Source organism: Pongo abelii, chromosome 1 (genome assembly GCF_028885655.2).
Source record: "Pongo abelii isolate AG06213 chromosome 1, NHGRI_mPonAbe1-v2.0_pri, whole genome shotgun sequence".
Taxonomy (NCBI): domain Eukaryota; kingdom Metazoa; phylum Chordata; class Mammalia; order Primates; family Hominidae; genus Pongo; species Pongo abelii.
In genome coordinates, this window is record NC_071985.2 from 77,793,264 (window position 1) to 77,815,683 (window position 22,420).

General features: G+C 36.2%; 1 protein-coding gene across 8 annotated transcripts in view; it reads right to left on the reverse strand.

Moving 5' to 3' along the window:
- The window catches only part of DNM3 (dynamin 3), a 577,169-nt gene that overhangs the window by 142,858 nt on the left and 411,891 nt on the right, over positions 1-22,420 (reverse strand). For all 8 annotated transcript variants that reach the window (XM_024249216.3, XM_024249215.3, XM_054525302.2 and 5 more), the window contains one exon: positions 14,734-14,843. In XM_024249216.3, the coding sequence (XP_024104984.2) occupies positions 14,734-14,843 (110 nt within the window). The remainder of the gene's footprint in view (positions 1-14,733; positions 14,844-22,420) is intronic.

A 22,420-nucleotide genomic window follows, 5' to 3' on the forward strand; every position in this document is an offset into this window, starting at 1 on the left:
GACACTCTTAAAGGAAAAAGATGCAGTATTGAGAATTAGGAAACTTGTAACAAGCAGGATCAGAACCATATGACAACAAATATCTTTGCAATGAGGGACTAGAACAAAGGAAAAGAACAAACACAAAAACAGAGATCTCTGTTTCCAAGATTTGGACTTGGAATCAGCTTTCAAAATATATAATTTTTTTTTTTTTTACTGACTTGCTGAACACATATTCCTATCCAGCCCCTTAACAGGGAAAGCACAGGGTTTATCTTTCCAGATTTATAATGACAAATAAACATTACCCTCATCTTGTGAAGTCACAATCAATAACTGTAAGAGTCCTCAAGTCTCTGTCTGAGCCCTGTGAACTTAATAGTTCTAGCAGAAAAAAGAAGTGAAAACTTATGAACAGAGAACTGAAGTTGTCTTCTGGTTCTCCTCCTGCTTAACTTTTAAAACTAATAGAAAACCTGGCCGGGCGTGGTGGCTCATACCTGTAATCCCAGCACTTTGGGAGGCCAAGGTGGGCGGATCACGAGGTCAGGAGATCAAGACCATCCTGGCTAACACCGTGAAACCCTGTCTCTACTAAAAATACAAAAAATTAGCTGGGCGTGGTGGTGGGCACCTGTAGTCCCAGCTACTTGCAAGGCTGAGGCAGGAGAATGGTGTGAACCCGGGAGGTGGAGCTTGCAGTGAGCAGAGATCATGCCGCTGCACTCTAGCCTGGGTGACAGAGCGAGACTCCATCTCCAAAAAAAAAAAAAAAAAGAAAACCTGAAATTTGTCAATACTTTGCTAGAACCAAGAAATAAAGATTTAGAATGCTTAGTGTAGCTATCTACAAAGTATTTTTGAATAATAAATGGTAAGATTATGAGAACAATGTTAAGACAATTTATAATAAAATATCTACGCTTTTTTTTTCTTAAAGGACAATGTCATATAATTCTATTTAGTTCAAACAGCACTCATTTATACAGTCTGTATATTACCAAGGTTATTACTGTCTAAATAAAATATTTCCTTTTGTCCTCAAACTATTTCCTCTGAGAGTTTGAATCTGTATTTCCATTTTCATCCCACTTGCATTTGAAGTTCTAGGCTTCTAGAGCTTACTTACTTTAAGAATGCTTTATATTAGCAATTGGCATTATTTCTATCTTCTCCATATAACAGAGGGGGAAAGTTTTGCATCCATGCATTCATTCCCTCATGCTATTGAGCTCACAAAAATGCCAGGCACTGTGTTAGGCCCTGGGGATACAGCAATGAATAAGAAAAACAGCCTCTCCCTCATGGAAAGCAGTCTCACAGTAGAGAAGTTATAGAATTGTTACATTTTAATTAATTTAACATATCATTGTGTTAAAACCAGAAGGAAGAATAAGGTATTAAAATGTTCACTTAACACACTCCATTTCTTAAACTCATTGTTCAGGTGATCCCCATAGTAACACTACTCATGCCTGAGTGCCACCAGTTCACTTGTGTTCGCCTCTGGACAACAATACATCAGGTGTCAATTGGTCTCATATCTAGTGGTATTTTTTTTCTGACTAAAGATAAAGCATGGGGAAAACCAAATTTTTATAGCACACGTGAAGTTACAGAAACAGTACAATGAACTCTAGGTCAATTGAGAATGATAAAGTGTTTCTACTTTCAAACTGATTTATTTTTTCCCTCCACCAGATACTCACAGTTAGAGGGTATTACACACACCTCTACTGGAAAGATGACCCATCCACACCCCAAGGGGGAAAGTAGGATAACATACATTTCATTTCTCTACTTGGGTTGGGACTGATTACTGACTGAATCATCTGACAAATAAAAATCTTCCTGAATCAGGGTATTTAGAAGACAAGCAATTCTCACTTAGTATTTTGTGAGGCAAGAAGTAATGTCTTAAACATTGTTTTGACAAAAGTGGGATAAAAATGAAATAATTTATCCAGGTGTCTTGTTTCTGTTGCATAAACAAGCTTAATTGAATTGTGTTCCTTACACAGTATTTCATTCCCGAGTCCAGAATATTACATGCTTTTTACCTTACTGAAATTCTGATACATGAGTCTCTGCCATCCCTATTTATGGAAGAGTAATTGTTCCTTTTTTAATGTAGATCCGACACTCAACCATATCCAATTGAGACATGATCTTTTAGACAAAGCATTGTATACCACCCGGAATATTCATTTAAACACTTTTTCAAACAAATTTAAACTCTGAGCATGTCTTAGTATAGAAATGTAGCCATAGAGGTATATAAATGAACAACCAGACTCTAATTTCTTTCCAGCTAACAAGTGGAAAAATATACCACTACTCAACAATGCAAATAAAGAGTCATTCTTTCAGAATGCCTAAAGAGCACACACTAACTATATTGCGGCATTATTTGACATTTATTGAGTGTCCGCAATATGCTGGGGACTAAGTGGAGTAGTGAAACATCCTAAAATCACTTTCTATAGGAAAAGGGGGAGGAGGTAAATTGGAACACTTGGTAATATTGATAAACCATATCCTGAATTGAAGCTACAAAGTAGAAAGAATGCCTTATTTTAAAAGAAAACAAGGCTCTACAACCCCAAGGAGTGCTCAGAAAATACCGTGTGGCTGCCCTACAAACCCCTGGACAGAAACGGATCTCTGTTGGCTACCAAAGCTGACATACCTTGAACCAAATGGGCCTTAGCATGACCTTAAAACTGAAGGCCTGCCTGGGGAGAGCCGAGAGCACAGTGAGGCCATTATCTAGACATACTTCTACCAGAGAAAACACGGCATTTCTAACAAAATCAAATAGAACAAAAACCTGGAGGAGCATTTGAATCCTTAGTTTAGACCATGCCACAGTGAACTTTAGGAGTCTGTTAACTAAAATTTAACTTTTAATTTATGATTAGGTGAAGCAATTAATGTGAGAACAGAGTATCACAATGTTAGTCTCCCCAGATATCTATGATGCCATCTTTGAAAGAGCCAGAGGAAGGCTCAGGAATGGGTATTCTTAGCTGGAGTTTATGTAGGCTAAATCAGTCTGAGTGTGAAATTCGCTCTCCTCGAGTGCTGAAGTCACTGCAACTAGCAACAAATCCTTTCATTCATAAATCTTAGCACTGAAACACTGTTTAAAATGGCTCAAAAATCTGGTAACCCGGCATGTAAAGATTATATTAATTCACCAGGACACCAAAGCCTTTTTTTTTTTTTAAAGGATGTTAAATGTATTAATTCCCACACACCTGATGATGGGGGACTACAGAGTAACTCTTTTAAAGTTTATGTAGTGGAAAGCTGAAATAGCAACTGAATGAGCTCTTAGGAATAATGTTGCCATACAAATAGCCATGGCTAAAAGTTTGTCAGGAACTGTAGCAGGAGCACTGGTCAGTTCCATGCAGGGCTTTAAAAATGAGACTAAAAGCATTCCATGGAAATTTGTATGATCTTACAGTAAACTGAAATCCCTACACAATAAGTTAAAAATCTCTTCATTGCTGATCTTTTAGGAGCAATTCCAGTTAAAGCCTTAGGCAGAATTCCTGTTCCATAGTTAATCTCTAAACTACAGTATCAGAAACAGCCTTGAGTTAGGAGATATTAGACCTGGGTTGTAGTTCTGGTTCTCTCATTAACTGTTTTTGTGACATTAGGAAGGCATTTAACTGTTATAGATATTAGCTCCTTAACCTGTGAGGTAAGAAAGACTGATGAGATTATCTATAAGGTTCTGGAAACCCCCAGAAAGCCATGAAATTTTAAACTTGCATTGGTGTTCAAACAGAAACTCTTAGCTCCAAGTCGATGCATCTCATATAGGTCTGCTGAATGGTTAAACAAATTGATCCAAAACACTGATGTGGAGGACAGGGATAAAAATTACAAAGTAATGGAGGCATTTAGAAAATCTAATCTAAATTAACCAAGCATAACCTCATCTAAAGGCAAGGAATGAGAACACTTATTTTCTTATAAGGTCTTGTCTCAGAAGAGAAAACAAATTAGGAACATAACCTCAGAATCAATATAAGTGGTGAAAAGAATGTAATTTAAGAATAGTTGATAGAATTATGCTAAGCATATGGGCTTTTGAAAGATGCATGATTTTACCACAACACAGAGTATTAAAATACATAAACTGACATGGGTAAGTCCAGTTCAATAAATTCTATGGAAACAAAAAGGAATGTTTTTATTTTTGTCACTAGGGCTCATCTTGCCTTTGAAATTAGCTTCTTCTCATTCAGAAGAGACTAGCAACAGATTAAATAACAATTCTTGCTACTGGCTTTGACTAATACTATTTCCCATTTGAAGTAGTCTTTTCTATGTCCTCTACATCAATTCATGCCATGACCTAATGAAAGTCACCTTCTATGATGCTAACTCTTTTGCTGTGGCTAAATACTATGCTGTCTGCTATTCTGACACTTCAGAACTGCAGTGGAATACCCTATCCTGTAATCTAGTTAGATGTTACCTTACACACTATAACTCATTGATTTCATGTATAATAATCTCACAACTAAACTTCATTTTCTTCTTTTCTAACATAGTCCTTCTGTTTTAAGTTCAATGAAAAATAAATGTATGACACTCACTATGATTGCAAATGTTCTCAAAACAAGAAAACACCTTATATTTTATTTGGAGTATGATATGGTTTGGCTGTGTCCCCACCCAAATCTCATCTTGAATTGTAGCGCCCATAAATCCCACATGTCATGGGAGGGACCTAGTGGGAGGTAATTTAATCATGGAGACTGGTTTTTCCCATGCTGTTCTCATGATAGTGAATAAGCCTCACAAGATCTGATGATTTTATAAAGGGAAGTTCCCCTGCACATACTCTTGCCTGCCACCATGTAAGACATGTCTTTTGCCTTCTGCCATGATTGTGAGGCCTCCCCAGCCATGTGGAACTATGAGTCCATGAAACCTCTTTTTCTTTATAAATTATCCAGTCTCAGATATGTCTTTATAAGCAACATGAGAACAGACTAATACACAGTACCAATACTGACATTCAGGATGGATAATAAATTTCATTGATACTTTGGAATGCATAACAGAATAAATTGGAATTTCATTCCAATTGATACTTTGGAATGGATACTTTGGAATGGATAACAGATACTTTGTTACTTTGATACTTTGGAATGGATAACAGAATAAATATTTGTTGAGAGAATAAATTATTGCTATTTCTCTCTAATCAGTTTGTAAAACTTTCATGTGTGTATACACACTGAATCCCAGGTTGACCTTCTAAGTTCACTATTGTCACAGTCCTCATCCCTAGAAGAAATCAGGAACATAGTTTTTTGTTTCTACAATCTATTGACAATGAAAGGCCACTTCATTTCAGCCAAAACTGCAGGAAGAGAATAAAAACTATTTCCTCTAAGACATATGAAAAACATTATTTTACATGCCAAAGCTCCAAAATAAAAGAATTATCAATTGCCTCCTCCCCTCAAAAGAGGAAATACATCTTTTCTCACTTTTGCCGCTGGATGGCATCAGTTTCAGTAACCAAAAAGTTTCGATTTTAATGTCCACAAAAAATAATAATAATAAGATCTTGGGTGAATCCAGGAACCTCCAAAGGTCACATCCTCAGAGAAAAGACAGACTAAAAAAAGTTTATCCACTAGCAAAGAAAAATGACATGCAAGTATATCATGGCATGGTCAAATACAAAGAGGGGGCTTCAAGATGGCTGCCTAGATGAATCTGGTATTTGCCTCTTCCATGGAAAAGAACCAAAATAGTGAGTGGATAATCATACTTTGAGTAGATAATCTAAGACAGAACACTGGAATTCAACAGAGAAGTGACAGGAAGCACCAAAAGCAAGAAAGGAGAGGGAAACAGTTCAGTTGGATCAGCTGAGGGTCTGGAGTGGCTCCTTAATGTGGGGAAAGGGTGAATGAGAGACCCCCAGTAGACCACGTTTCTGCTGGAGATTCCTACAGTCCTAGACATGAGAGAACACCTCAATCCTTATGAGTTCAGAGACTAACAGAGAGAGCTGTCTGGAGACCACATGAAGGGACTGCTGCATACACCATTTTGAGAGCACAGCCGCCACCCCACCAAGCTGCATTCTGCTCCATTGCCAGGGCTAAGGCAGGAGCCACAGACAGTGATCCCATGCCCATCCTACCTACCTGTGGCCCTCTGCAGAGGGGTAATTACACCTTTTCATATGCCCCCAAGGACAAATGCCACTGCCCACAACCACCACTGCTGCAAGCTGCTGCGGAGCCAAGACACAAATGAAGCCTATGTTCCCAGCCCCCAGCTTATGGCTCCACCCAGGGAAAGCAACCATAGGCTTCCCAGTAGAAGGGCTACAGATAGCCATTTCTGCTCTCACCTAAGCATTTTTCCAGTGGTCTGGGGATCACCCTACTTCTGCCTACCATAGCCAGTACCACTGAGGGGTCTGAGAGCAAGTTCACCTGGCTCAGCTCCACTCCCTCCCCCTTTACCTGAGCATACCATCCAGGGACATGGGCATCACTTATACACATCTTCCAGGGGACTGAGCATCATCTGCATGTACTTTCCAGGGGCCTGAAGATCACCCAGCCCAGTTGACCACCTGTGGCACCTAAGCACTTCTCCCAGGGTCTGAGACCAGCCATATTCAACTTGCACTACCACCACAGCTGGCACCGAACCATACACACCACCTGAAAGTCTGTGGGCCAGCTCACCTAACCTCTTGCAGCCACTGCTACCACAGGTGTGGACCACTTGGGTCCCAGATGGTTGTTCCACCATTGCTGCTGCCATTGCCCATGCCACACCCACTGCCCAGGGGCTTAAGAACCTGTTCACTTGCCAGACCCACTGATGCCATTACCAGCATCTGAGAAAGCAACCTGGAGGCACAAGAATTGGCCTACCTGGGCCCACCAACACCAGCACCAGCGCACACTGGCCTGGGGCCTAAAGACTGGCCCACCTAGTGTTATAGTACTCAGCAAAACTTTATCATAGCCTCTACTAATAACAACTGCATTCTAAGCCACCAAGGTAGTCTCAGACACCACTGATGCTGTCTACAAATGAAGAAGTCATACAGAGACTAAACCACTACACATAGTCAGATTCAAAAGCAAAGTACCCTACCCAACCAATACCAAAGATACATGTCAGAAAAGAGTTCTCCTTTTCAAAAGCAATTTCAAAAAAATTAGAAGAAGCAACAATTATACCAGATGTGTAGATATCAACATAAGAACACAGGAAACATGAAAAAGCAAGAATATTTGACACCTTGAAAGGAACACAATAATTATCCAGCAACAGATCCCAATAAAAAGAAATTTACTAGTCAGACATAGTGGCATGTGCCTATAGTCCTAACTACGCAAGAGGCTGAGTTGGGAGTATCACTTAAGCCCAGTGGTAGAGGCTGCTATGATCAAATCACTGCACACCAGCATGGGTGACAGAGTGAAGCCCTGTCTCAAAAGAAGGAAGGAAGGAAGGAGAAGAAGGAGAGGAAGAAAGAAAGGGAGGGAGGGGAAATTCATGAAATCCTAGGGAAAAATTAAAAATGCTATCACTAAAGAAGCTCAGAGAGATACAAGAAGGGGCATGATGGAAATGTTGCATATCTTGTGTTAATGGCTGAACAACTGTACATATCTGTAAACTCATTAAAGTATATATTTAAAATGGGTGAAAAAAAAGAAGATTCTGAAAAATGATACAAAGAAATCAGAAAAACAATTCAGGATATGAATGAGAAATTTACCAAAGAGATATAATTTTTTAAAAAGCAGAAATTTTGGAACTGAAGAATTCATTAAATAATATACAAAATACATTCAAAAGCTTCAACAGTAAGACAGAACAAGCAGGAGAAAGAATCTCAGAACTTGAATACAGATCTTTTGAAGTAGCCCAGTCACACAAAAATAAAAACAATAACAACAAAAAGATTAAAACCTTCAAGACATATGGGACATCATAAAGCATCCAAATATTCAAATTTTTGGTGTCCCAAGAAACAAAGAAAAAAATGAAAGAATTAGAAAACCCATTTAATAAAATAATAGGTTAAAAACTTCAAAACTTAGCAAAATATTTAGACATTCAGATATAGTCAAAGATCGCCAAATAAATACAATTTGAAAAGGTCTTCTTCATGGCATATTATAGTCAAACTGTCAAAAATCAAAGACAAAGAGAAAAAAAAATAAAAAACAGCAAAAGTGTCTAGCCACCTATATAAAGGAACCCCATCAGACTAACAGCAGATTTCTCAGCAGAACCCTAACAAGACAGGAGAGAATGGGATGATATCTTCACAGTGCCGAAAGAAAAAATGTGCTAGCCAAAAATATTATGCCCAGCAAAATTATCCTTCCTAAATGAAAGAGATATAATGTCTTTCACAGATGAGCAAAAGCTAAGAGATACATCAACACTAGACCACCCCTATAAGAAATACTTGAGGGAGACCTACACCCAAAAGCAAAAGAATAATAACTACCATTATGAAAATACATGCAAATATAAAAACCACTAGTGGAGCAAACACAGTAACAAGGAAGGGAAAAATCTTAAATGTAACCACTACAGAATGCCATCAAACCACAAAGATAAATTATGAGAGAAAAAGAAAGGAAAAAAGGATATACAAAACAATAAAGAATCAAGTAATAAAATGATAAGCCCTCACATGTCAATAATAACCTTGAATGTAAACAGATTAAACTTTGCACTTAAAAGATATAGACTGGCTGGATGAATTTTTAAAAATGATCTAACTATATGCTGCTTACAAGAAATTCTCACCTATAAAGACATATATAAACTGAAAATAAAGGAATGGAAAAAGATGTTCCATGCAAATGGTGCTCAAAAGTGAGTAGGAGTAGCTATGCTTACATCAGATAAAACAGACTTTAAGTAATAAAAAGTGACAAAATTATTCTATAATGAAAGGGGTGTCAATTCATCAAGAGGATATAATGATTGTATCCTCATGTGCGCTCCCAACACCAGAGCACCCAGATATATAAAGCAAATATTATTAGACCTGAAGGGAAAGACTAATACAGGAATAGTTGGGACTTCTACACTCCACTCTCAGCATAAGACAGATCGTCTAGACTGAAAATTAACAAAGAAACATTGGATTTACACTGCATATTAGACCAAATAGGCCTAACAGACATTTACAGAACATTTCATCCAACAGCTAAAGAATAAACATTATTCTTAATCAGCACACAGAACATATCTAGGGTAGACCATATAGTAGGACACAAAACAAATCTCAAAAAATTTTTAAAAATCAAAATCACATCAAGTATCTTTTCAGACAACAATGGAATAAAAACAGAAATCAATAACGAGACATTTTGGAAACAGTACAAATACATGGAAAGTGAAAAACATGTTCCTGAATCACAATTGAATCAAGAGAAAAATTAAGGAGAAAATTTAAAAATTTCTTGAAAAAACCAGAAATCAAAACACAATGTACCAAAACCTATGAAATACAGCAAAAACAGTGCTGATGGAGGTTTATAGCAATAAATGCCTACATCAAAAGAAATAGATTTTAAATAAACAATACAATGATGGATCTCAAGAAACTAGAGACGGAAGAACAAACAAAACCCAGAATTAATAGAAGGAAATAAATAATAAAGATAAGAGTGGAACTAAATGAAATGGAGATGAAAAAGACAATACAAAAGGTCAACAAAATGAAAAGTTGCGTTTTTAAAAAGATAAATAAAATCAATAAGACAATCGTAAGACTAATCAGGAAGACACAAGACTTAAATAAACAAAATCAGAAATAAAAAAGATATTACAACTAATACAGAAATACAAAAGATCAAAGCTTATTATGAAAAACTATGCACTAACAAACTAGAAAACCTAGAAGAAATGGATACATTCCTGGACAATACAACCTACCGAGATTGAATCAGAAAGAAATAAAAAACCTGAACCAACCAATAATGAATGAGTAATGAGATTTAATCTGTTGATGGCGGTGAGGATGTGGAGAAAAGAGAACATACACTCTTGGTGGGAATGTAAATCAGCACAGCTATTATGGAAAACAGTATGGCAATTTCTAAAAATACTAAAACTAGAACTACTTCGTTACTGGGTATTCAATCAAAGAAAAGGAAATCAGTATATCAAAGAGACACACACACCCCCATGTTTATTGTAGTACTATTCACAATAGCAAAGATATGGAATCAACCTAAATGTTCTAAATGGATGAATAAAGAAAAGGTGGTATATTTACACAATGGAATACTATTTGCCATAAAAAGAGAATAAAATCATGTCATTTGCAGCAACATGGATAGAACTGGAAATCACTATGTTAAGTGAAGTAAGCCAAACACAGGAAGACAAATATTGCATGTACTTGCTCATAAATAGGAGTTTAAAAAGTTTATCTCACAGAGGTAGTTAGTAGAATGATATATACCAGAGGGTGGAAATAAAGTGTGTGTGTGTTTGTGTGTGTGTGTGTGTGTGTGTGTGTGTGTGTGTGTTGGCGGGGGTTGGGAAGAGAGGATGAAGAAAGGTTGGCTAATGGGTACAAACATATAGTTAGATAGAAGGAATAAATTCTAATGTTCAATAATAGAGTATGGTGACTATAGTTAGCAACAATATATTGTATATTTCAAAATAGCTAGAAGTGAGGACTTGGAATGTTCTCAACACATAAATGATATACACTTGTGATGATGAATATCCTAAGTACTCTGATTTGGTAATTACATATGCTATGCGTGTAATAGAATATCACATGTACTCCATAAATACATATAAATATTATGTATCAATAAAAAATATTAACCAAAAAGTTAGTGTAGCTATATTAACATAAGACAAATTTTAAGGCAAAGTGCATTATTAGGAATGAAGAGGGTTGTCACAAAATTATTTTTTTAAGTCACCAGGAAAATACAATACTAAATTTGCATGAATCTAATAACATAGATTGGCCTCAAGCAAAAATTGGCAGGCTTATTCAAGCTCACAATCACAAAGTGACCTTTTTAATGCTCATCTGATAAAATAAGATTCTTTGTGAGTTTTTATTTGTCTCCCTGCCTATTCCCCTTTCTAGATTGTATCTAAAATGTTTAATTGTCTTTGTCTATTTGATTCACAGGTGTATTTTAAGCATAGAACAGTATCTGGCACATAACAGCTGCCTAATATATACTTGTTGAATGTTGGAATTATTTGAGATGAAGAAAAGATAATGACTATAGACATTGCAAAATACAATTAACAAGCATAATCCAATCAGCTCTCATGGAACCTACACTTCCAAGCTAGTAAATGTACATTCTTCTCACGTATATGTGAAATATTTATTATCACCATGTACTAGACCATATTATTTGGTCACAATACAATTAAGTTAGAAATCAATGATACAAAACAATAAGATTCCCTGCATTCTAAAATGTAAAACACACTTTTAAATAGCTCAAAGAAAAAACATGACGAAGAATAGGAAACAGAACTGAATGGTAATAAAACTGTTAAATTTCAAAAATTGTAGTAAGCAGCTAAACACTACCTGGAGAGAAATCTATAGATTTATATGCAGATATATAAGAAAAGGAAAGGTTAAAAATTGATGAGCTACACATCTAAATTAAGAAGTTTGAAAAGACCCAAAATGTAAACACAAGAAAATACAAGGAAGGAAATAATTAAGAGAACAGAAATTATTGGAATAGAAAAAACATACACAATAGATGTTCAAAAGTGCCACAAGCTGATTCTCTGAAAAGAGACAAAAATCTAGCAAGAGTGATCATAAAAAAAGATAAGGATTAATATTAGAAATAAAAATCAGTCAAATTTCAGATACAACAGAGACTTAGAAAAATAAAATATTAAGAAATATTTGGTGCAATATATTTAAAGCAAAACAGAATGGACAACTTTCTACAAAAAATACAATTATTCAAATGGATCCATGGAACAAACAGAAAACCTAAATAAATTTGAAATCATTAAATATATTCAATCACTAGTTAAAAGCCTACTTACCAAAAATACTTTCTAGGGCCAGATGATTTTACAGGTTACTTCCACCAGTCAGCTAATAGATAATCCCTATCTTTTATGAAGGGTTCCAAAGAACAATAAGGACTTATTCTCACCTCAATTTATGAAGCTAACAGAACCTTGATATTAAAACCAGGCAGAAATAATATAAAAAGGAAATTTATGGGCCAATCTAACTCATTTTAGCATTTGCTAAAATACTAGCAAACTTAAGCCAAGAACTCATAATAAAGAATAGCACATTGTGACCTAACTAAGTTTAATCCCAGGAGACAAAGGATGGCTTAACATTAGAAGGTCTATTAGTATATTTCACCACATGAACAGATTGAAGAAGAAGAATCATACAGTCTTCCAGGTGGAGAGGTTGATAAAATTCAACTTCTAAGCATGATTTAAAAATGAAAACAGAAACCTTAGTAACTAGAAACACAAGAAATCTTCACCTGATATCAGACATCTATCAAAAGGTATTTCACTATACAATTTTTAAAATCATCCTTAAATTATCCTTAAAATGAGAAATAAGACAAGGATTCCAGCTTGTAGTCAACATTGTACTGGAGGTCCTTGCTAGCACAAAAATGATTTAAAGGAATCAGCATTTCAAAGGAGAAGACCATGGCCAATGTGGGTACATCTATATACTCACTGGGGTCACTGAGAAGTGGCAGCAGAATTCAATATCTTTTTAGAACTCCAGGATTCCAAAATATCTAGATTTTTCAAAATCCAAAGTTTCCTTATTTCGGTGACTTTTGTTGTCTTTAAAATCCACAGCTGTATTTTATGAAAAATGATAGTCTATCATAGCCTTGTTTTTACCTTACACCCAGCTTTTTTATAACCTGAACTTTTCAGGTTGATCGCGGATTCAATTTTGTTTGACTTCCTGTTTGGCAGTCACCTGTTCCACTCTGCATCTAGGCAAGAAGGCTGAGCACACCTCTGATGATTGCTTTAGAATCTCCTGATTCTCTGCTGCTCTGATAAGACATGTAAACTAGTACTGAGCTTGGCTGCAGTGTGGCAGACTCACTACTATTCTCTTTAGAAAACCTTTTTATTCTTTATTATTTTCAGTGTGTTTTCATAAGCTGCTCTCAAATAATACTGTCTTCAAAAATCCCATTTGAATATTTGGTAGGGGAGTTAGTTGTATTTAATTTTCTTTCCTGTCTATTCTTTAAACGGCTTACTTTGTGGTTTTACTAAGTATTTTTGTATTATGAGTCACTCTGAGCAACTGACTGGGAATGTAGGAAGACGTCTTCTTTTGCTATTTTAATTTACTGTGTGATTGACCCTGGGCCAGTCATTGAACCTAATCAAGTAACTTCATTCATTGCTAAATAAAGATAAAAGGCAGCCTCGAAAAATGTGTTAAAATTAGATCCTGTTACCTAATGACTTACTGTCTTAATAACTGACTCACACAAATTAATTAGCTTTTTCCTATAACATTTTCATTTGGAAAAACTCTCCTTTATTATCCTTTCCTAGTTGTACCCCTTTTACACTTCTCTAGTCCACCCTCTCTTACCTCTCCATTTGCTTATTTAACTTTACTGCTAAGTTTCAGTGAAGATCATGGCACTCGTGATGATCAGCTCAAAATACAGTTTTGATACTGCACATGAACAGCAGAACAAAATAAGCACACAATGGAAAATGAGTGGAAGGAAAAGTGTACTTAAGAGGAAGTCCTAATACAAGTTCCAGCTCCCCCATGCACGAGTTTTATGACCTTAAGAAAGTGAGTTAACATCCCTGAGCCTACACTTTATTTGTAACTGTATCCTTTTGACCTCAAAGGCAGTTGTTACAAAAACCAATGACCATGAATGTAGACAGCACTTTGAAAAACTGTAAAATACTATACATTTTTATTCACCTTAACTGAATAATTCTATTCACTGAATTTAGTCATAGTATATGAAATTTGTCTGCTCTTCAAGAAGAGCTTAAGTGATATCCATTCATGTTAGATAGATACTTTAAAAATTATCATAGAGTAGTTTGTAAGTATGTAAACAATATATTGGGACAAGAAAGACTTTAAGGTAATAAAATGTAGCTTTAAGAATGGACAGACTGGGTGCAGTGGCTCATGCCTGTAATCCCAGCACTTTGGGAAGCCAAGGCAGGAGAATCTCTTGCACCCAGGTAGTTTGAGGTCAACTACATACAAAACAATTTTTAAAACATTATCCAGACACAGTGGCATGCACCCAGTAGTCCCAGCTACTCTAGGGGGCTGAGGTAGGAGTATTGCTTGAGCCCAGGAGTTCGAGGCTGCAGTGAATCATAATCACAGCACTGTATTCCGGTCTGGATGACAAAGCGAGATCCCATCTCAAAAAGAAAAAAAAATGGATGAAGAATTATTTTCATGCCAGGTGGAAAAGCAAGAAATAATTAGTTAACACTTGAAGATCTTTTTTAGTCTGAGTTTTTATATTTTGAAGCCATAACCCATGGTGGAATTTAAAAATACAAAATAAATGAAAGGAAAACTGAAGAGCAGACAAATTTCAAGGTGTGACCAAAGGAACTATTTTCAAATATGATCTCTGAATCATGTAGAACTTCAAGGAAAAAAATCTGAAGACAGGAACTGTTTCAATTTCTTACCTTTGCTCTGTGTTAAAGAGTGCAAAGATGTGCTTGCTAGACATAAAGCTCTTTTCCACATCCCGAACTTTCAGGTTGTCCAAGGGAAGCATGTACTTTTTTTCTTTTTCCTATTATGAGAGAAAAGAGGGAGAGGAGAGAAAAGAGGGAGAGGAGAGGAGAGGAGAGGAGAGGAGAGGAGAGGAGAGGAGAGGAGAGGAGAGACAGAAAACTGACTTTAATAAAAGATCTTGAGGCATGCCAATGGCAACACATCACCTGAGTTGGCTAACACTTGATTATACTATCTTGATAATATCATCACATGCTATTTTGATACCAGCTATTAAGGAATAAAAGTTATTAGAGATAGGAGGCCCCAGTGATTCTCAACATGTGGTTGGAAAAATGGTGGGGGGAAGCGTACAGTAAGGGCTCTGAGATGGAGAAAACACATGGTCCTCCGTCCTTTCCCCCTCATGTGGGTCCTTTTAGATGTTTTTAAATGTTAGTTTGATATTAAGACTTTAGCCATCTGTTAATATTTAACAATAATGTTCTGGTCCTAATTCAATGAGAAATGCCAGATGGATTTCATTTCTTGTTTTATTTGCAGCCTAAGCAGTTTTGATAGCCAGTGTTGGCAGGGGAGTGGAAGCACAGGACCCCAGTATGAAATACCCCCATAAACTATGATAAAGCATAAAAAGTACTTGCTCATTTGGGTCTAGAATAAAATATGAATTCCGAAAAAGAATTATTCCATAAAATTGTTGAGCTCCTTGGGGAAAAATTCATTAGAAGTGGACTGATATTAACTAGAACAAACTCTCTTTCAAAATAAACAATTGTTTAGGAAGAATACGAACATTGGAGAGGTAAGGTCTGCAAATGCGACCAAATTAGTGTTAGTAAAACATTGGATGCCAAAAAATTATTGGAAACATTTACTTTTAGGGACTGGCCCAAGGGCAATATTATTTATATGTAAAAATGCCTAACAACCAGTAGGAGAGAGCCAAATACTCAATTTAAGAAACCTAGTAAATACCTATTACCAGGGTATAACAAGTACTGCCCTTGTTAACCATGGTCCTCTGTATGGTCCCAGGCTACATCTCTGGTGTTACCCCTGAAAGAGAGCAGGGCTAAAGTCCAGAGCTGGAGAGAATGGAGACTTAGTCATAACTTTTAATAAACGACTATTAATGCCCATGGGAAATACGTGCATCATACAAATATGTCTGACATAAGTCTTTTTGTTCCTACAGCATATAGACTACTTCCTTGAGAATTTGTAGCTCAGCTGCATAGCACAGAGCTCTTCTGTGCTCCCCAGTCAGTTTGTGGGTAACATGTTGTATTGTAGGGAGTATCACCCACCTTTCCACTTCCTACTCCTAAATTAATCAGAAAAAAGTTGGGCAGAGCACATTAGAATAGCAAAAAGGTAGCATTCTACTTGGATACAAAAATAAAGTCGTGTGAACAGGTGACTGAAAACATTGAAAGAAGCTGCTTAGAGAACAAAATAGATGTTCTGACAATGTCTCCAAAGAAAAGAAGAAACATAAAAGAAACTAAATAGGAGTGGGAGAGGCTCAACAATAAACATGAAAAAGTAAAGCACTGCAAGATTAGTCCAATATTTCTACAACAAAAGTTAAGAATATATTATCAAACACTAGAATATTCTAAACAGCAAATACATAATTTAATCATAAATGAGCTACCATAGTTGAGTCCAGCTTTCTCAAAACAGTTGTCAAACTATTTTAGGACAGAATTCTAAGAGGCAAAATTCTAGGCCTAATGAAAATCTATCCAATACATAATCAAATGAAAATGCTTGAGACCCAGGGAACATTTTTTTATTGAATGTTTTTCAGTGCCCTAAATTTAAGCAGCTGGATTCTTTTAAACTACCATCCTATTCAACCTTTTGAAATGATAGATTTGCCTTTTAATGGGAAATCTGAATTTCATTGTAAAGATGGAACACAATGTCCTTGGCTTGTTTTCTATAGAAATAGGCTCTCTTTTATACTGCATTCTTTAGCATATCGTGAAGACCAAAACTCCAGCAAGTCTATGTCACATATTAAACACGGGAGAAATACACACACATATGCAGCCTGGGGAACATGAAAAATGGTCCTCATATCCAAAGTGCTAAATGTCATTTATCCCAGGTTTTTGAGGACACATTGCTAAATTATTTCATAATCAAAACTTTGAAGACTGACAAAAGAAGAAAATGTATTCAGACATTTATTTATTAAAGCTGTAAGTCAAACAGAGAATTAAATGAGACAGCAGTAACTCTAGGCAATAAAACAGTATATCATGGATATTTCTAAAAAGTCTTGGTGCTTTGGGGAAAGAATGATGTTCTGCTAAAAGAACATCGTGACTCTAAAATAGCTAAAATAAACAAAAGAAATAGAGAAGGAGAAATAATATATAGAATTATAATTTCCAAAATACAGTCTTAGCATCATCTTAATTAAGAAATGTGCTAAATCGTTTTTGTCAGTTCTATGACTGTCTAATAATGTGCTGTCCAATATGGTAGCCGCTAGCCACAGGCAGTTACTGAGCACTTGAAATGTAGCTCAACTGGGATTAGCTAGAAATGCAAAATAGACACCAGATCTCAAAAACTTAAAAAGAGAATGTAAACTATATTGGTAATACTTTTTTATTGATTATATGTTGAAATAACATTTTGAATATATTGGGGGTAAACAAAGCATTATTAAACATAATTTCAACTGTTTTTTCTTACTGTTTTGAACTTGGCTGTCAGACAATTTTAAATGACATATGTAGTTCCATTAAATTTCTACTGATAGCGCTAAATACCCCATGTACTTAACTCTTTCCTTCCTCTCATCCATCCAAACAGTTTTCCCTTCTGACCTCCCTGTTTCTGCTATCAGGTTTATCCTTCATTCTCCCTGTCACCCCATCTGAAAGCTCACTATCATTTCTGACTCATCGTCTTTTCTTGCCTCCTTTATTACTTCAAGACTCTGTCACATCGTGTTTAAAGAGTTTGTCCTAGTTCCCCTCCTTTGACATTCCCACAACGTTATTCCAGATCCCTGGCATCTCACAAGCATGTGGTCACAAATTGGTCTCTAATCTAGTCTCTTTCCTTCCAATTTCTCTAACATCATCAGAGAAGATGATTTTTGAAAACGATTTTGTCAAATTCATTGCAATCCTTCAAAACTTTCAATAGCTTTCCATTGTTTATGGAAGAAAATCCACTAACCTCTTTAATGTGAAAAGGTTTAAAAACACTTACAAATTGGCTCAATCCTGATTTGTCAATGTCTTCTTTTCTCCTCCATAAGAAGTTTCTGTTTCAACCAAATACATCTTTTCCAAATACGTCTTTTCCCAACTTGAGATATTCCTTCAATAGTTCCCTAACATAGCAATGTTTAGTATTCAGAGTCCAGTTCAAGTTCTACTTTCTGTGCAAAAGATTTTCTCAAACTTGTAACCATTTGTCTGTTTCTGTCACCTCCCATCTCTCTCCCTTATATTCATATAATAGGTATTATTTATTCTATTCATTTCAAACTATATGAGACAGCTTCAATTTATAAGTGCATTACATTTGAAAATTTATGTGAACGTTGCTCATTTGGAATTTAGAACGTTCAGTCAACTCTCTTGTTTAAGTAGCTTATATATTGTTTAAGCAGTTTATATAAGCTTACACAATATAGTTGTTTAAGTTGTTTTAATTTATTTTTAAAATATGTGATATTTGTTATAATTCTTCCGTGGCTTGCTCTAACATTCTGAAAGACAACAATCTTTCTCAAGCTAATAAATAATCAGATTAGAAACAGGTTTCATGACAGACTAACAGATAATATTCTATGTTATGGAGAAAAACAAAAATTTACAGCATGTTTTTCGTAACAAATAAGAAATGAAATTTGATATTTTAAACATTTTATCTTGAGTAGACATTTTGAAGGAAGCACTTGTAAACTTCTAGAGAAAGATTTTTTAACAGAGATTCAGAAAAGAACTTCTGCATACTTTCAAAGGCTTCAGAGGCTGAGGTCACTGATTCAACACCATTCTTTTCTTCATATTTAAACATACTATCTTTCCTCAATACAGGAGGGTCGCCAGCAATATTTCTATGGGAGGCATCCAGGATGATAGAGATATTTTTGTTCAAAGAGAGAGGGAACATGAGAGCATTAGTGTACTGTTCTTTCCCTGAATTCACTTGGCAAGAGTTAGAAGAAACGGAAGAAACAGATCAGGTCCAAAGAGGGTGCATCTTTATGTGAAAGGGGTCTGAGGTGGAAGTAACTGAACAATGAGTAGTAAAAGGCAGAGGAACCAAGGTGGTAGAAGGTGGGAATTATGGGATGACTACAGTATGTGCTCGCTGACCTTGAAAGGAAACCAGAGAGTCAATGAGAGATAGGTATGGGCTTGGCAAGTGCGCAGTGATGGTCTCTAGCTGGGAGAGCACCATCAATATAACTTTGGCACTAGGAGGAGATACAATGGGTATGAGCAGAGGATCAGGTGTGTGGGGGAATAGCTCCTGCATATGCAAAGGACTGGGAGGACTTTATTCACGTGGCAATTTATACATAGGGAGTCTCATAACTTGAATTACTTGAGTGGCCTTGGTTTGATGACACCTTTAATTATTGTATTTGTTCATACCTTTTCTTCTATTAAAGCAACAACATCTTCAAAGGTAAGACTATGAATTCTTCCTTGTTTCTGTATATTACAATGCCTAGCATGATGCTAGGCATAAAAATTCATACAGAGTATATTATAAATATTATCGAATTGATTTGAAAATGTCTGATAACCAAAGCCAGGTGTTGACTAAGATGTTTGATAGTCACATATATATGATAATCAAGTAAAAATTCTATGAAGAAAACTATATGAAATGCTTAACTGACAGACACTGCTTTTGACTACTAAATCTTTACAAAGTCTAGACTGATTGCCATGTTTATTCCTACCTCTGCCTTTGTGTTGTCTTCTATTTGCCAGGAATGCCTTCTCTGAAAGAAGGCAGGTTCTTGTGGCCTTGAAATTTATTTCAAGGCCACCTCCTGATTATAGCACGTCATATTTTTCTTCTATAACTCTCAAATTTTCCACAATTTTTGTCATAGGCGATCTAGCACGGCAATCTTTATTTATGTTTAGCTTGCCTCTTCAAGCACAGATTGGAAGTTCCTTGAGGGTAAAGATTATGTCATCATTCTTTTGTGTTTACATGTAACAGTTATTACATTGGTGTATATACAGACATTGCTTAATAAACATTGACTGCTGATGATCCATAATAAATAAAACCCCAACATGCTGGGCCTACCTAGACCATTGTGTAAAAATTAACCAGAGGTGAATAAAAACACTTAGTTTTAATGCTTCAAAGATTGATTTTAAATTAACTTACAGTATTTTGCTTAGCATCATATAGTTTGTTAGATGAAGTTTTACTAACCTAAACCAATATCTCTGATTTGATTCATACAAACCTTTAACATATAAATGTACTGTGGCAATCCAATATACTTCAAAAGAATACAAAAAAAAAAAAGCATAGATTCTGCTCCTAGGAGATATGAACTGATGAAAAGTTTTCAAAAATGGTAGAACTTAAAAGAGATTACATTAGAATAAGAATAAGAATAAAGGCCAGGTATGGTGGCTTACACCTGTAATCCCAGTACTTTGGGAGGCTGAGGTGGGTGGATCACCTAAGGTCAGGAATTTGAGACCACCTGGCCAACATGGTGAAACTCCGTCTCTACCAAAAATACAAAAATTAGCTGGGTGTGGTGGTGGGTGCCTGTAATCCCAGGTACTTGGGAGGCTGAGGCAGAAGAATCACTTGAACCCAGGAGGCAGAGGTTGCAGTGAGCCGAGATCACGCCATTGCACTCCAGCCTGGGTGGCAAGAGCGAAACTCTGTCTCAAAATAAATAAATAAATAAATAAATAAGAAATAAGAATAGAGTAATAAAGAGAAATATTAACATACAAAAAAGCCACTAATGGCACCAAATACGTTTTTTAAATATGCACTAATGGCACCAAATTAATTTTTTAAATATGTGATATTTGTTAAATTCTTCACTTGCTTGCTCTAACATTCTGAAACATGACAATCTTTCTCAAGCTATCAAATAATCAAATTACAAACAGGTTCTATGACAGACTAACAGAATATTCTATGTTGCAGAGAGTACTCATGCTTCACTAGAACAAAGATTCCTAGTTTTGACCACCCCCTTCTTATACTCATATAACATTCCATGTGTGTTCTCTATTTTTGTATTTGCCATATTTTATACTCCTAATTGTTGTCTTTTTCTCCTATTGAGAAACTGATATTTATTTGTCCTCTCTCAGTGCTACACTACTCTCCTGGCAATGAATGGAACATTTCTCTGACACATCCGCACCAAAAATGTGCGTAGACCACACGTGAAGTACCACTGTGCCAGCCAACAGAGGAGTGACAGAATGACTATGCCACCAAGAACTCAGTCCAAAGACAGGACAGTAGTGCATAGATTTGTCCAAGTTAAAAAGATTCCTCACCCAGGGACTATAAATGTTTTTGCAGAATACTGAAAACTCATGAGATGCCATGGGGTAGTCAATTATTATAATTTGCTTGTTGCTCAAGAGATAATAATGTTGATCAATATTTTTCCTAACAAAGTCTCATTTTTTTCTTTGATGCATTGTGGCCAGAATGTTTGCAAGCAGGGAAACTGGAGACATTATCCTGGGTTTATGGGTAGGGACCAGAGCCAAGAAAAATGTGACGGCTCCATATATTAATCCAAGCCCTTCATGCTCTGAGTAACTGACACACACAGTTATGTAACCATACATATTCATCATGCTCCTCACCCACACCTCATTTTCTGAGACACTGGATTGCCCGCCAGAGTAAATTCAAACTCTTCACTGTACCCACTGCACCAGCCATGGGATTCCTGCTTCCCAGGAAAGCCCATGCATTTTCATTTTCCACACAGAACGTTTCTAATTGTATCTTCTTATCTTTGACTAAACTATCTCTTCCACTAGAAATACCTTTGCCTATTTGCCACTCTGCTTCTCTTTGCCTCAAAGTTACTGCAAAAGATTACTCTGTCTAGCTCAGACTTAATTTACATTTTTTTCTAAAAGTATTATAGGTCTCATTTTCCAGCCTTCTTGTCTTTTCCCATCACAATTGCAGACTTATTTTTTTAATCAGTAGAATCCGTTGATTAAAAAAAAAATTCTGACAAGTCCTATATATTAAATAGATTAAAAAGTGGAGCTCCTCTGATTGCAGCAAGTGGGGGCTATGAGGAAATCTGTCCATTAAACTCATCTTCTCACCCTGGTATTGCCTCTAAGACACCCCTGGAATGCCCGTTGATAGGGTTTGGCTCTGTCTCCTGATCCAAATCTCATCTCTAGTTGTAATTCCCAATGTTGGAGGAAGGACCTGGTGAGAGGTGATCGGATCATGGGGGTGGATTTCCCCCTTGCTGTTCTTGTGGCAATGAGTGAATTCTCATGAGATCAGATGGTTTAAAAGTATATGTGGCACTTTCCCCTTAATTCCCTCTCTCCTGACACCATGTGAAAAAGGTGCTTGCTCCCTCTTCACCTTTTGCCGTGACTG